Source organism: Theropithecus gelada, chromosome 10, assembly GCF_003255815.1.
Source record: "Theropithecus gelada isolate Dixy chromosome 10, Tgel_1.0, whole genome shotgun sequence".
Lineage (NCBI taxonomy): Eukaryota > Metazoa > Chordata > Mammalia > Primates > Cercopithecidae > Theropithecus > Theropithecus gelada.
Genome location: NC_037678.1, coordinates 76,884,275 through 76,900,641, shown reverse-complemented (window position 1 = coordinate 76,900,641; position 16,367 = coordinate 76,884,275). Strand labels below are relative to the sequence as shown.

The 16,367-nt window shown below is 39.9% G+C and overlaps 1 protein-coding gene across 1 annotated transcript in view; it reads left to right on the top strand.

The window, feature by feature from the left end:
* Positions 1-16,367, top strand: part of GPCPD1 (glycerophosphocholine phosphodiesterase 1) — a 64,292-nt gene that overhangs the window by 25,716 nt on the left and 22,209 nt on the right. The window contains exons 7-13 of the mRNA XM_025399240.1: positions 2,704-2,827; positions 4,181-4,412; positions 7,618-7,780; positions 8,068-8,200; positions 9,645-9,699; positions 13,499-13,591; positions 16,141-16,218. Of these exons, the coding sequence (XP_025255025.1) occupies positions 2,704-2,827; positions 4,181-4,412; positions 7,618-7,780; positions 8,068-8,200; positions 9,645-9,699; positions 13,499-13,591; positions 16,141-16,218 (878 nt within the window). The remainder of the gene's footprint in view (positions 1-2,703; positions 2,828-4,180; positions 4,413-7,617; positions 7,781-8,067; positions 8,201-9,644; positions 9,700-13,498; positions 13,592-16,140; positions 16,219-16,367) is intronic.

The window sequence follows — 16,367 nt, the reverse complement described above, 5'->3', positions numbered from 1 at the left end:
TGGCTGACTGCACTCTCTGCCTCCCAGGTTCAAGCGATTCTCCTGCCTCAGCCTCCTGAGTAGTTGAGATTACAGGCTTGTGCCACCATGCCCAGCTAATTTTGTATTTTTAGTAGAGACGGGGTTTCTCCATGTTGGTCAGGCTGGTCTTGAACTGCCAACCTGAGGTGATCCTCCTGCCTCAGCCTCCCAAAGTGCTGGGATTACAGGCATGAGCCACCGCACCCAGCTGGAATTCTTACAGTGTATCAGGGCTGTTATATTAAACTGCATTCTCTCTTTTTTTTTTTTTTTGAGATGGAGTCTTGCTCTGTCACCCAGGCTGGAATGCAGTGGCGCAATCTCCACTCACTGCAGCCTCCACCAGCTGGGTTCAAGCAATTCTCCTGCCTCAGCCTGCTGAGTAGCTGGGACTACAGGTGAGTGCCATCATACCTGGCTAATTTTTGTATTTTTAGTAGAGATGGGGCTTTTCTGTGTTGGTTAGGCTGGTCTCAAACTCCTGACCTCAAGTGATCTGCCAGCCTTGGCCTCCCAAAGTGTTGGGATTACAGGTGTAAGCCACCATGCCCGGCCTGCATCCTCATTTTGAATGCTGTACTGTAGGAGTCAAAAGGTGGAAAGAGGGTGGGCGGACTTGTGTTTGTACTGACTCTGAATCAGAGATAAATTGCTGATAACCAGTTTGCTTTCCTGCTGAGCACAGGAAAGAACAGGCCTGAATGTTTTGGTTGTGGTTTTTATTAGGTATATGTGTTTATGTATGGTAGAAATGAACATGCTCTGGCAGTATTTAAATAGGAATTTGACATCTTTTCCTTGATTTTGTTTGAGATTGTTTATATTACATCAGAAAATAGTGTACAATACTTGAATAGCTTTAGTGTTAAGTGTTTTAGAGTCTTTATTACTTTCATAAGTAGTATTTACACTACATGTTTTGGAGTGCTTTATGGAGTAGTAGTTTTTGCTTGAGCTGTGATGCATGGTCTCACTTTGTCTTTTCCGGAAAAGAAAAGGTTAAAGTCCCACAGTTATTAAGCATTCTTAAGTTAGGAGAGAATTTCTAAGGAGAGAAGTTTCTTGGTATTTATTTATTTTAACCCTGTTTATGAAAAAGCTTAGGTCCAAAACAGCTGACAGTTTCTCTGGTATTTATGAAAATTTTGTTACCTATATTAAGTAGGTGAGTAGCTTCAAGTTAATGCTAACAGTGTTGTCACGATCATGCAGTTTATTTATGGCAGAATATATAAATTTGAGAATATGGAATTGACTCACAGTTCTGTTCTTACCTTCTGATATCTCAGATCCCCAGGACTAGTGGCATAACTAGTTGCAGCTAAATATCAAAAGTGACGCTTTGGAAGTGTAACAGTGATCCCTAGTAGAACAGTTGCTAGGTTAGATGCTATCTTGGACCATGTGCTCTTTCTGAAATAGATTTGTATTATTTCAGTCATGGATTCAATATGAATATTTTAATTTATTTGTGCTGTGACAGCATAGCTAATTATTAATATTCATTTAATTTCCCTCCCTATTTTATATAAAAGTTATATTTTAATGAAGAATTTAAGACTACCTGTGTATTTGCTTTGGGGAGAAGAGTACCAGTGTTAGGTAACCTCAGTGTATTATTACAGTGTGAATGTGGGCAGGGTGAGGTGGCTCATGCCTGTAATACTAGCACTTTGGTAGGCCTGAGGAAGGCGGATCACTTGACGTCAGAAGTTCAGGAGTTTGAGACCAGCTTGGCCAGCATGGTGACACCCTGTCTCTACTAAAAATACAAAAGTTAGCTGGGCATGGTGTATGCCTATAATCCCAGCTACTTTGGAGCCTGAGGCGTGAGAATCACTTGAACCTGGGAGATGGAGTCCTCAGTGAGTTGAGATCACACCACTGTACTCTAGCCTAAGCAACAGAGCAGGACTCTGTCTCAAAAAAAAATGAATTTATTCCTTTTAGATTTTTTTCAAAGATGGTATTGATAGAACCAGGATCTTTTCTGAAGGCCTTTGGAATATGTATTCTAAATCTGTCTGTTCACAATGATTCATTATTTTGGGATTCTTTTCTTTTCTTTTCTTTCTTTTTTTTTTTTTTTTTTTTGTGTGAGACGGAGTCTCGCTCTGTTGCCCAGGCTGGAGTGCAGTGGCGTGATCTTGGCTCACTGCAAGCTCCGCCTCCTGGGTTCATGCCATTCTCCTGCCTCAGCCTCCCGAGCAGCTGGTACTACAGGCGCCCGCTGCCACGCCCGGCTAATTTTTTTGTGTTTTTAGTAGAGACAGGGTTTCACCGTGTTAGCCGGGATGGTCTCGATCTCCTGACTTCGTAATCTGCCTGCCTTGACCTCCCAAAGTGCTGGGATTACAGGCGTGAGCCACCACGCCTGGCCTGTTTTCATATTTAGAAAGGAAAGAATTTAATTCTTTTTTTGTTGTTATTCTAAAAATACTTATTTGCTGAAAGGATCTTTTCCATCAGATTTTTACCTTTGGAACCTATGAACAACGGTTTAGGCAGGGGTCTAGGAAACAAATCATGGATTAGATAGATCTCATTAAAAAATGTATTTCCTTTGGAGGTAAAAAAAAAAAAAAAGTGAGTGTGAACTAGAATTATCAATGCATATAGGTACTTATTGTGTTGTTTAAAAAAATGTATAATAATTACTGTTCTTCATATTTATTCTGTCAGATGGTGTTGAAACTCTGGATTCTGGATGGCTGACGTGTCAGACTGAAATAAGATTACGTTTGCATTATTCTGAAAAACCTCCTGTATCAATAACCAAGAAAAAACTAAAAAAATCTAGATTTAGGTATGACCATGTATATGTTTATTATGCCATTTTTTTTAACTAGTGCTGTAGATTTCAGACTCAATTGGTTTTAGTCTTTAAGTTTACACAGTTTGGGATAATGTTACATATTCTAGTAACTACAGGGCTTTGTAATAGTGAACTACTTATCCCCGCTCAGGTTGCTACTGTTGCAGTTAGTCTTAATCTCTACATTTAGAACCAGAAAAAATTTGTTTATATAGATAAGTGGTTTTCTAAGCTTATGTATTTTTATAGTTTCTATTTAAATTTTCATAGTGTAGCAGCAGTTTGTTTTAAAATTGATACAATGTGCTGGGCGTGGTGGCTCACGCCTGTAATCAATCCCAGCACTTTGGGAGGCCGAGGTGGGCAGATCACCTGAGGTCAGGAGTTCGAGACTAGACTGGCCAACATGGTGAAACCGCGTCTCTACTAAAAATACAAAAATTAACCGGGCATGGTGTCGGGTGCCTGTAATCCTAGCTGCTTGGGAGGCTGAGGCAGGAGAATCGTTTGAACCCAGGAGGCAGAAGTTGCAGTGAGCCGAGATCGCAGCCCTGCATTCCAGGCAGAGCGAGACTCTCTCAGAAAAAAAGAAAAAATTGATATAATGGAAATGATTGTCTGCTACATAATGCCATAAAGAGAAAATATTTTTTGGAAATATTCTTCAGTGTTCTAAATTTTACTGTGTCTTGAAAATGAAAAATTTTCCACACAACAGAAAATTTTTGAATATTATGTATGTTTAATTTTTTATATATATATATATTCTTTTGAGAGAAGATCTGGCTGTATCACCCAGGTTGGAGTACAGTGGTGCAATCTCGGCTCACTGCAACCTCCACCTCCCAAGTTCAAGTGATCCTCCCACCTCAGCCTCCCGAGTAGCTGGGACTACAGGCATGTGACACATGCCTGGATAATTTTTATATTTTTTGCAGGTGGGGTTTCACCATGTTGCCTAGGCTGGTCTCAGACTTCTGAGCTCAAGCAGTCCTCCCGCCTCAGCCTCCCAAAGTTCTGGGATTACAGGTGTGAGCCATTGGCCCAGCCCTGGATTTATTTATTTTTTAATGAAAGAATCAACAACCTTAGTAGGCACAATGGTCATTTATCCCATTTTAATACTTTGCAAAAATATATGTGGATAACATCAATATTTTATAAAAACACACCTAATTCCTTAACCTGTAGTATGTGTAGTCTCTGCATAATGCGTTATTTTTGTTATTCGAAGATTTAGCATATTTGGGGGCACTTTAAAATGTAGAATTTAGGCAACATTTGTATGAGTTTTTCGTTTCTGCCACTTCTTGCATCTCATTATTATTTTTTTTTATTACATAGAGTGAAGCTGACACTAGAAGGCCTGGAGGAAGATGATGATGAAAGGGTATCTCCCACTGTACTCCACAAAATGTCCAATAGCTTGGAGATATCCTTAATAAGCGACAATGAGTTCAAGTGCAGGCATTCACAGCCGGAGTGTGGTTATGGCTTACAGCCTGATCGTTGGACAGAGTACAGCATACAGACAATGGAACCAGATAACCTGGAACTAATCTTTGACTTTTTTGAAGTGAGTAGTTACTGCAGTGAGGGGAATGCAGGGACACGCTTATTTTAACATATGTTTTGATTTTTATTTTAATCTAATTTGTGTAAAGCTAATTTTTTAGAGGTACGCGCCTCTGTACAGTTAAGCTTAAAAGACTTAGGGGATGAGCTTATTTTAACGTATGTTTCGATTTTTATTTTAATCTAATTTGTGTAAAGCTAACTTTTTAGAGGTATGCTCCTCTGTACAGTTAAGCTTAAAAATCTTAGAGTTGTCATCTTCAAGTACTATTAAAAATATAATTAAGAGAACAGCAGTATTGCTGTTTCACATCAAGACCAGATGTCTTTGATGCCTGTCTGCTAAATCTAAATGTGAATGAATTGTATCCAAAGGAACCATGAGCAGTAAATAGAGACCAGGGCAGGGTTTTTACCTCTTGGCGGGCATACCAATGTAAGAAGTGTGATCGAGTTCTCATTATGATGAAGCCTGTCGTTTATTGAGGTACTTTATTAGGATTTGTTGATGGGACTGACTTGCAACTTGATATTGTAAATATGTAATGAAATTATAAAGTTTGTGCCAGGTTATTGACAATCTGTGCTGCTAACTTTCTGGAGCTACATGTGATACTTACACTAGTGCTTGCAGATCACTGGCTGTTCATATTTCCCCAACACATAATACTTGGTACATCCCCTAAGGTCCTAACTGCTGTCGGCCTGGCTTAGTAGTGATATGTAGTGGTTTTCTTAGCCTCTAGCTCCACCTCCACACCCATTTATACTAGATTAGAGTTTAAATCTTGAAGGGTAGGGAATACGTCTTGACCACCAGTAGCCCCCAGCCCATTTCTTAACGACAGAATTCAGGATGGATTTTTAAAAATCTAATCTTAAGCAGTAAGATCTGTGGGACTCTATTATAAAAATATGAAGTTTTGATGACTTCTTTCTTTTTCTTTTTTCTCTCTTTTTTTTTTTTTTTTTTCCTGGAGGGAGGGTCTTGCTGTGTTGCCCAGGCTGGAGTACAGTGACATGATCATGGCTCACTGCAGCCTCAACCTCCTGGGCACCAGTGATCCTCCTGCCTCAGCCTCCCAAGTAATTGGGACTACAGGTGTGTACCACCACACCCAGCTAATTAAAAAAAAACTTTTTTGGCTGGGTGCGGTGGCTCGCACCTGTAATCCCAGCACTTTGGGAGGCCAAGGCAGGCGGATCATGAGGTCAAGAGTAAGAATACAAAAATTAGCCAGGTGTGGTGGCACTTGCCTGTAATCCCAGCTACTCGAGAGACTAAGGCAGGAGAATTGCTTAAACCCAGGAGGCGGAGGTTGCAGTGAGCCAAGATCATGCCACTGCGCTCCAGCCTGAGCGACAGAGCAAGACTTCGTCTCAGAAATAAAAAAAAAAACAACAACTTTTTTTTGTTGTTGAGACGGGGTCTTTGTTGCCCAGGCTGGTCTTGAACTCCTGGGCTCAAGCGATCCTCCTGCCTTGGCCCCTCGGAGTGCTGGGATTACAGGTATGAGTCTCCGCTCCTGGCCTGAACGTTTTCTTGTTGCTTCCTTTTAATAAACCTGCCTTTTAATAAACTCTTGAATGTCCTACCTTCCCTTTAATTTGGTTAGCATTTTTTGTAATAGTGTTTTATTCATAGACTAGGCTGATAAAATATCCAGTGTAATCTCAAAGTGAGTATAGTATTTGGTTTCCTAGAGAGTTACTATCCCTATATGACTCTTGTGTAGACACATTTTTTTTTTTTTTTTTGAGACGGAGTCTCACTCTGTCGCCAAGGCTGGAGTGTAGTGGCGTGATCTCAGCTCACTATAAGCTCCTCCTCCTGGGTTCACGCCATTCTCCTGCGTCAACCTCCCGAGTAGCTGGGACTACAGGCGCCCGCCATCATGCCCGGCTAATTTTTTTGTATTTTTAGTAGAGACGGGGTTTCACCGTGTTAGCCAAGATGGTCTCGATCTCCTGACCTTGTGATCCGCCCACCTCGGCCTCCCAAAGTGCTGGGATTACAGGCGTGAGCCACCATGCCTGGCCGTGTAGACACGTTTTTAGAGAAGATGTTAAAAATTCACTACAAATATATCTTAGTCCTAAAACAACATAAAAGTGATTAGAAATTTTCGAGCAGTGCTTTAAATTTAAACTGAATGAGACTCCGTCTCGAAAATACATACATGTTTAAACTGTACAAGAAAATGTATTTAATTTTTTTTTTTTTTTTTTTTTTTTTTTTTTNGACTGAAGACATCATATTTACTATATTTTAAATACATTTTAGCTTTTGTATTTTTTTTCTAGTGACTTTTAATTAATTTATTTTTTTGAGAAGGATTCTTTTTTTTTTTTGAGACGGAGTCTCGCTCTGCCGCCCAGGCTGGAGTGCTGTGGCCGGATCTCAGCTCACTGCAAGCTCCGCCTCCCGGGTTTAGGCCATTCTCCTGGCTCAGCCTCCCGAGTAGCGGGGACTACAGGCGCTCGCCACCTCGCCCGGCTAGTTTTTTGTATTTTTTAGTAGAGACGGGGTTTCACCGTATTAGCCAGGATGGTCTCGATCTCCTGACCTCGTGATCCGCCCGCCTCGGCCTCCCAAAGTGCTGGGATTACAGGCGTGAGCCACCGCGCCCGGCCAATGTATTTAATTATAGAGAAGACATCAAGTCACTTGAATATAAATTTGATTGTATCTCTTTCTTATCAGTTCTGCCCAGAGATTCTCAGTTGACTTTAAGTGAGGTTTTTGATCTTTAAATTGAAAATACTGAATTTCTTTTTTTTTTGAGATGGAGTCTTGCTCTGTTGTCCAGGCTGGAGTGCAGTGGCACGATCTCAGCACACTGCAGCCTCCACCTCCCGGTTTCAAGCATTTCTCCTGCATCAGCCTCCTGAGTAGCTGGTACTGCTGGCATGTGCCACTATGCCTGGCTAATTTTTTGTATTTTTAATAGAAATGGGGTTTCACTATGTTAGCCAGGCTAGTCTCGAACTCCTGACCTCGTGATCCGCCTGCATTGGCATCCCAAAGTGCTGGGATTACAGACGTGAGCCACTGCACCTGGCCGAAAATATTGAAGTTTTTATGAAAAAAATACATATACATATTTCATATATAGGTGATATATATATATATGTATGTGTAAATTATGTATGTATGTAATACAGAAGTTTAAAAATTAAGATTATTTTAAATCTCATTTTTTCAGGAAGATCTCAGTGAGCACGTAGTTCAGGGTGATGCCCTTCCTGGACATGTGGGTACAGCTTGTCTCTTATCATCCACCATTGCTGAGAGTGGAAAGAGTGCTGGAATTCTTACTCTTCCCATCATGAGCAGAAATTCCAGGAAAACAATAGGCAAAGTGAGAGGTAAGTTTGAAGACACTGCCAAATAACCCAAGGGGTTAAGTTGGAATTTTAATTAGTTTCAAATTAAGTATTTGATAATGATAAAGATGAAATTAATAATTTGCTTTGGTATCAATTTAAGGAGCATGTCTGTTACATTTTCTAAAAGTTTTGAATCTTGATTTTTTTTGTTGTTGTTTGATAGAAACTGATAAAGCTGACTTGAGTGGTATTTAAATATAATTCAGCTCATAATGGCCCTTTTAATCGTTTTTGTTTTTGTTCCTCCCTCTTTTTTCCTATGAAAGTTGACTATATAATTATCAAGCCATTACCAGGATACACTTGTGACATGAAATCTTCATTTTCCAAGTATTGGAAGCCAAGAATACCATTGGATGTTGGCCATCGAGGTGCAGGAAACTCTACAACAACTGCCCAGTAAGTTGAATATTTGAGTAGGATTAGCATTTGGTGTAGCTCATGTTTGATAGAGTTATACTGGTTTTCTCAGCAAAGGTGAAATGATGTTTTTATTTTTTACCAAGGGAATTTAATGTAATTTGGTAATTGGAGTTAGAGACCAACCTTAAAATTCTGGTCAATTTTATAATATATCTACTGAATTGATAAGGAGGAAGACATTAAAAATTAAAAGACAGGAAGGAAAGCTTGATGCAGAAAGCTTTGGTAGCATCAGTGTGTGTGTCTGTATTGTGGTCCTTACTTTTGACGTGTTGCCCTCTCTCAGTCTGAGTTTCCGCATCTATAAAATGGAAGGGTTAGGACAGCATTATCCCAAGTCTAGAAAAGTGTGATTAAACTCAAGGAATATTAGTTAACTTGAACCTCAACCAAAAGATGCTGTCTCTCCTCAACAGATATTAGATTGTAGCCTGGAATAGTTGTCTTCCCTTTCTACTTTTATAAGTTTGTTTAATTACCAGTGCTATAGCTCATGCCTCAGATTTTCTACTGTAAATTTTAATCCCTCTCCATTTTGTTTTAAAGTGATGCTGTGGAGACGATTAGGATTTTTTAATTTTAAGGTCTATAAAAAACCATTTAAGGAAGAAGGACCCTCACCCGCCCCCACCTTTTTTGTTTGTTTGTTTTTGAGACAGGGTCTCTGTAGTTCAGGCTGGAGTGCAATAGCACATTCTTGTCTTACTGCAGCCTCAATTTCCGGAGCTCAAGCCATTCTTCCACCTCAGTCTCCCCAGTGGCTGGAACCACAGGCACGTGGTACCATGCCCAGCTATATTTTTGGTATTTTTCTATAGATACCAGGTCTCACCTTGTTGCCCAGGCCAGTCTCAAACTCCTGAGCTCAAGTGATCTGCCTGCCTCAGCCTCCCAAAGTGCTGGGGTTACAGGCGTGAGCCACCGCACCTAACCTCTCAGGCCCCATCTTAAACAATACATTTTCCCCCTTTCTGTTCTTATTATTAATAGATTTTCCACACTTCTATCCTGCGTGTGTGTCGGTTGTTTCTCATTCCCCCACAGTCTGCCAGTAGTAAGTCCTTTGGAGGCTGTATTGCAAGGAGCAGGTTTTTATGTCTCTATTTCTTCTGCCATTGAAAAGGATTATTTTTACTGATCACTTTGCATGGCTCCAAGAAAAAAGTCCATAGTACAGGGCAAGTGTATGTTGTGTTGGCTATGTTGGTATACAGCTTGTAAATATCTATCACTGTTAGAGCTTGCATTTAAGGAATAAATTCCTAGTGACAGCCATAGTCATATTTGGGGGATGTCAAAATTGGCCTCAAAATACAGAATAAGTACTGTTTCCCATTGTTGAAAATACACTTTGCCTCTTTATTACATTTGTTTCTTTATCTTCCCTATAGTTTATGATAACTGTATTTCTTCTTTTCAGGCTGGCTAAAGTTCAAGAAAATACTATTGCTTCTTTAAGAAATGCTGCTAGTCATGTAAGTAACCTTTAAATAACTTTAGACTGCTGAGGTAGAGAAATATGGATCAGGGAGTCTCCTCCAGTTTTTATTAATAGTTAGAAAGGGGAAGTATCTCTTGGCATTTATATTCAGGTCCATGGTGAAGATTGGGATAAAGACAATAGAACCATAAGCATCTTTTCTTTTTTTTTGAGACAAGGTCTCGTTCTGTTACCCAGGCATGGAATGCAGTGCTGCGAACATGGCTCACTGCAGCCTCAATCTCCTGGGCTCAGGCAGTCCTCCCACCTCAGCCTCCGTAGTAGTGGGAATAGAGACATGTGCCGCCATGTCTGGCTAATTTTTAAATTTTTTTTTCTTTTGTGGAGACAGGGTCTCACTATGTTGCCCAGGCTGGTTTCAAACTCCTGGGCTCAAGCGATCCTCCCGCCTCAGCCTTCCTAAGTACTGGGATTATGGGTATCAGCCACTGTGTCTAGCCAGCATCCTTTTTTGAGATAATAAATTTTGAGTAATTGAGACAAAAAAAAAAGTTCCCACTAAGCATTGGTTTTCACCACCTGAATAATGTGCTTATTCAGATACTCACTTTGGAAAAAATGCCTTTAGAAAGATTTGATGGGACAGGCACGGTGGCTCACACCTGTAATCCCAGCACTTTGGGAGGCCGAGATGGGCAGATCACCTGAGGTTGGGAGTTCAAGACCAGCCTGGCCAACATGGTGAAACCTGGTCTGTACTAAAAATACAAAAAATTAACCGGGCATGGTAGCCTGCGCCTGTAATCCCAGCTACTTGTGAGACTGAGGTGGGAGAATTGCTTGAATCTGGGAGGTGGAGGTTGCTGTGAGCTGAGATCACGCCACTGTTTTCCAACCTGGATGACAGAGTAAGACTCAGTCTCAAAAAAGAAAAAAAAGAAGGAAAGATTTGATGGTGATTTTATGTAACACTTGAAAAAAGTGTATCAGCTGGGTGTGGTGTCTCATGCCTGTAGTCTCACCTACTTGGGAGTCTGAGGCAGGAGCTTTGCTGGAGCCCAGGAGTTTGAGGCTGCGGTGAGCTATGATATGGCCAGTGCACTCCAGCCTGGATGACAGAATGAGACTCTATCTCTTTAAAAAACAACAAAAAAAAGTATCAGTTTCTACCCTTGCATAGCAACTTGATTGTCTTCCTTAACTCCTTGTTTTTTTTTTTTTTAATCCAGTTATAAAGGATTAGAGTCTGTTTTTTAGCTTTTAGGATTTTCAGCAACTGCAACTTGGACATTTTTAATCAATAACCTGAGATTTTTCTCCCCTCTTCCTCTGTACTTGTCTGGACCGCCTCACATTCCAAAGTGAAACTAGGGGAAAAATGGAGGAACATCTCATTTTTTAATTTCCACTTTTTCCACAATGTACTCCATATGCCCTCAACTTTGCCTTGTAAAAAATAGTTCGGGAAGTAAACTTGGCTAGTCAGTGTTTAACCTCATTACTTACATGAACTAACATCTATTCTGAGGTGTACTTTTAAAATACTTTAACCTCTCTGAAATTGGAATGGGTTTACAACTTAGCTTTGAGTTGTAATTTAATTGGCAGCATATTTCCCCCTCTTAGTGGTATGTAAAATAATGCATTTTAAAATTCATGACATCTTGAATTGATTATAATTTTAATATTTAAAATAGTAGTATATTGTTTTATCTTTGTTGAAAATATATTTATTAGTAGTATTGGGCTATAGTTTATAATTAATTTGCAACCAGTTTTACTGTCATGGCTAGTCTAAACATCATTTCATTAGCTATAAACATGATGGCCTGGTCGCCCAGGCTGGAGTGCAGTGGCAGGATCATAGCTCACTGCAGCCTCAACCTCCTGGGCTCAAGTGATCCTCCTGCTTTGGCTTCTCAAGTAGCTGGGACCACAGGCATGTGTCATCACACCTGGCTAATTGTTGTATTTTTTGTAGAGACAGGATCTCACTATGTTGCTCAGGTGGGTTTTGAACTTGTGGGCTCAAGCTATCCCCTCACTTGGCCTCCCTAAGTACTGGGATTATAGGCATGAGCCATCTTGCCTGGTGTGATGAGCCAGGTTTTTTTTTGTTGTTGTTGTTTTTGTTTTTGTTTTTTTTGAGATGGAGTTTTGTTCTGTCTCTCAGGCTGGAGTACAGTGGCGTGATCTCAGCTCACTGCAACCTCACCTCCTAGGTTCAAGCGATTCTCCTGTTTCAGCCTCCTGAGTAGCTGAGATTGTAGGCGTGTGCCACCGTGCCCAGCTAATTTTTGTAATTTTGGTAGAGATGGGGTTTCCCCGTGTTGGCCAGACTGGTCTTGAACTTCCGACCTCAAGTGATCTGACTGCCTTAGCCTCTCAAAGTGCTAGCATTATAGGCATGAGCCACCGCACCCCGCCAAGAATTTTTAGATATGTGCTTTTTGAGAGAGGATTTCATTAAGCCTTTTTCTTCCATATTCTAATGAAATCCTTTGTAACTCACAGGGATCACATTTTCAGAAGTGTTATTTTAATTGTTATTGAATTATTTTAATGTTAAATTCATATCTGTGAAGATGTTTTGGTCTGTTATTGGCTTATTACTTAAACCTTACAATGAATTTTGGGATTAAGTTTTGTCTCCTACTAAAATTGTTTTCTATAAGGATTATGGTTGTCTAAAACCAAACAAATTAGAAAGCTACAACTTAAAATGTTTCATAGAACTACTTGGGAATGGTAGGGTTTGTCCTCTTTGGTAGAATGGGTTTTTGGTTTTGTCTTGTTTCAAACAAGAGGTGCTAAGTTTCCCGCATCAGAAGTCTGCAAGGAAGTAGGCTCCCTCGCCATACTCTTGAACTCCTTTGACTCTAGTCTGTGATCCATGTGTATTCACATGTTGAGTTCTACCCCTTGACAACTTAGAGCCGGTGTAAGGGGTAGAAATGCACCCACCTTTTCTAGTACAGCACCTCTGTGGGTCACAGCAAAGTAGTGTTACAGAATTTTCAAACCTTCCTTCCTTCTATCGCAGCTGGCCTTCTTTCAGGAAAGGTGCATATTTGTATGTCAGTTTATGACATACAGACTTTAACTGAATTAATTCATGGGGGTGAGTGGATCTGCCTTTTTCTTTCTTTCTTTTTTTTTCTTTAATTTCAGTCCTGCTCCTTCTGTATGAATCTGGTTTTTAGAAATTTGGGTTTAACTATAATTCATGTCTTCCTCATTTGTTTGGCTCTCATTAGGAAACTGGACATGAGCATCATCTTTTTCCTGTTTCTGTTTTCTCTGTCTGTTCATCAGCAGTTATGGCTTCCTCTTTCATTCAGTACTGACATTTTGCTGAGAAAGGCTGTACAGTGGACTGCTCAGGTGCACTAAGGAGCAGAGCTAAGGCGCTTTGCAGCTTATTCCTTTCCTCACCAAATCTTTCATGTTAGCTGTGCAGCTAAGGTTTGCAGGGACAGTGGGCAGCAATGTGAGGGATCCCTGAGCTCGAGGCACTTGTTGGGTTCCGTTTCTGCCGATAGCAGTTGTAGAAGTGACAGCCCGAAGGCTGTCTCACTGCCACTGAGGTGCCTCTGGATGTTTTAAAGTGAATCTGTGTCCATTTTTTTTTTTTTTTTTTTTTTTGCCCAGGAAAAAGTAGCTGTGCTTTTGCAAAAGAGAAAAGCCATTGTTTTAAGAGAATACGTTACTTTTTAGAAAAAGTTTGTACAGGTCCATAATTTTATAGTGAACAAAAATTTCTTATGTTCTTGCAGTTTGAGATGTACTGTGTACCAGGCAATGTTTTTCAAATACTTGCTTCCTTCTATCAGGGTGCAGCCTTTGTGGAATTTGATGTACACCTTTCAAAGGACTTTGTGCCCGTGGTATATCATGATCTGACCTGTTGTTTGACTATGAAAAAGGTACGTTGAAATTTCTTCATTTCAGACTCTTAATGTTAGCTAAAAGGTTTAAAAACTAGGAAGTTTTAAAAATATTTTTAATTACTTATTTAATAGAATTGGTTAATTCATTTTTTTGGTGTATTCCTGCCAGTCCTTCCCTCTCATGCTCTTGCAACATTGAGACAGTAATGAGGTGGGATACTGCCTTCCTAGAGTAGGGTCTCTGTTGCTGAATACACTTTATTATGTTATAGAAAAGGGACATTCCAGGTGATTTCTGTGGTGGTGTGACTGTCTGTGCTACTATATTGAGGCAAGAGAGGAAGATACCATAGTGTTTGTTTTCTGGGATTCCAGCTGTTTCTGCTTCAAGCTTCTTCAATTAATAAAGCTAGTGAGCCACAGTGAAAAATTCAAAAAGTGGTTTGGAGTTAGATGGCGGAGGGCCTCAGTGAAGAGGTTTAGACTCAAGAGCTAGGGAGGTAGGGAATACTTTTTAGCTGAAAAGGGAAATGTTCACGACTAATGTTTTGGTAGCTGATGAAATAGGAATGTCAGAGGACAGAGACTGCAGGCAGGGCGAGCAGCAATGTGGGCTACAGGAAAGGTAAGCCTGAATTGGAGTAGGGGACCAGAAGAATGGAGAAGAGGGCATAATGGGGGCGGCGGGGGGGGAGGATTCCAGAATGAGATTTAAAAATTTATGTAGCTTTAAAAAAACTGTAATTGTTTTTGTGCAAACATAATCGTGACAATGATGTAGTCCCTAAACATCAGTATACTATGTAACCAAGTGATTTCTCAGAAACGTGAATGCTAAAACTGTGTTGGGTATTAATTTCCAACTGAGTTGATTTCAAGTTAGTCTAGTTTGCTAACATCACTGTACCAGATACTGCCTGTTGTATGAAAGAGTGTGACAAGGAACCTGGCACCACCTGCTGGTGAATTTTAATCAGAGTTCCTAGGGGTTGGATTATTATGATGTATAGGAAAGGACCCTTTTGTTTCTGCGAAATGGTATTAGAAGGAAGGAAGGAAGGAAGGAAGGAAGGGAGGGGGGAGGGAGGAGGGAGGGAGGGAGGGGAGGGAGAAAGGGAGGGGGAAGGAAGGAGATGCATCTATTTAGATTACATGAGTAGAGTGACCAAACACATGAAACAGGTGGTTTTAGCCATGGAAGAACATTAATGAAAAGATAAATGAGAAAGAGTAAAGTGATAAATGATCTTATTAGCCAAGATTGAGATTAATTGATCTAGCTGCAATTTATTTATTTATTTATTTGAGACTGAGTCTTGCTCTGTCACCTAGGCTGGAGTGCAGTGGCATGATCTTGGCTCAGCCTCCACCTCCTGGGTTCAAGCAATTCTGCTGCCTCAGCCTCCTAAGTAGCTAGGACTGCAGACTGCTAAGTAGCTGGACCACGCCCAGCTAATTTTTGTATTTTTTAGTAGAGACAGGGCTTCACCATGTTGGCCAGACTGGTCTCAAATTCTTGACCTCAGGTGATCCGCCCACCTCAGCCTCCCAAAGTGCCAGGATTTACAGATGTGAGCCACTGCACCTGGCCGAGCTACAATTTACTTCTGAAAATCAACGAGAGTTCAAATATTACTAATGCCCCATTTTCACCAGGCTATATCTTGATCTGAAGTTGAACCTGAATGAGTTGAGAAATGAAAGCAATGAACTTTTATATTGAATTTTTATTTTTAAGCTGGTATTTTTCTTATAAAAACATTTCATGTTCATTAGAAAAAATGTAAGTATTTCAGAAGATTATGAAATGAAAAATAAATCTTTCCTGTTTTTCCTTGTTCTCACTGCCTTACTCTTAATAGTTTCTTATGTGTTCCAGAAAAACCTTATGTATGTACAGGTTCATACCAATGTACATGAATGAATATATGTGTGGTGGATTTTAGTATATTTGTTGGACAGATGATTTATTGGTGATACCTTATTTCCTGTAGAAGTGCCTTCAACAGAGTGACATTGATCATTTGATAGACATTAAAACCTAATACAACAGATTTGCTTCTGGGGGAAACATGATAGCTCAGAGTGCTTGTTAAGTATTATGGTTTATAGCTAATCGGACAATTTTTTCATGACGTTTGATGTGTCTGCTGTTTTTAATCAAATATTTAAAAGTATTTGAAAAGATTAGAAACTTACAGAAATAAATTCTATATAGTACTTTCATACTGATATCTAGTCATGTAGTATGGATAAGTATCAAAGAAAATGTATAGACAGCATAACAAGAAGTAGGGGAGATGACTGACTTCTGGTTCTATCTCAGTTGTCTTCAGCGCTACAGCTTTCTCCCAGCTCCTTTTTCCTTCCAGGTATTCTACACTGCAGTAAAAATGAAAGCCAGAATATAAGGGCTGGGAGGTGATGTTAGATTAGAAGGGGTCCCCCGCATGGGCTCAGTATGGCTACTCACTGTTATTCTCATGGTTGAGTAAATAGAGTTGCTAGGCCTGTCTAGTGTGAGCATTCAGTGATAATTTAGGGCTCACTTTTCTCTTAATTTTCTTTCTTTTTTTTTTTTTTAGAAATTTGATGCTGATCCAGTTGAATTATTTGAAATTCCAGTAAAAGAATTAACATTTGACCAACTCCAGTTGTTAAAGGTAGTAATAACAACATGAAATGTAAATTATCCCTTAGTTTAGGACTATTGTACTTGGTTGTATATGGTTATGTTTTCTTTGCACATGGGGATGACTGTTATGTTTAATGTGTAGAGTGTGTGCTTTGGTATTCTGTTCTGTTTGGGAGA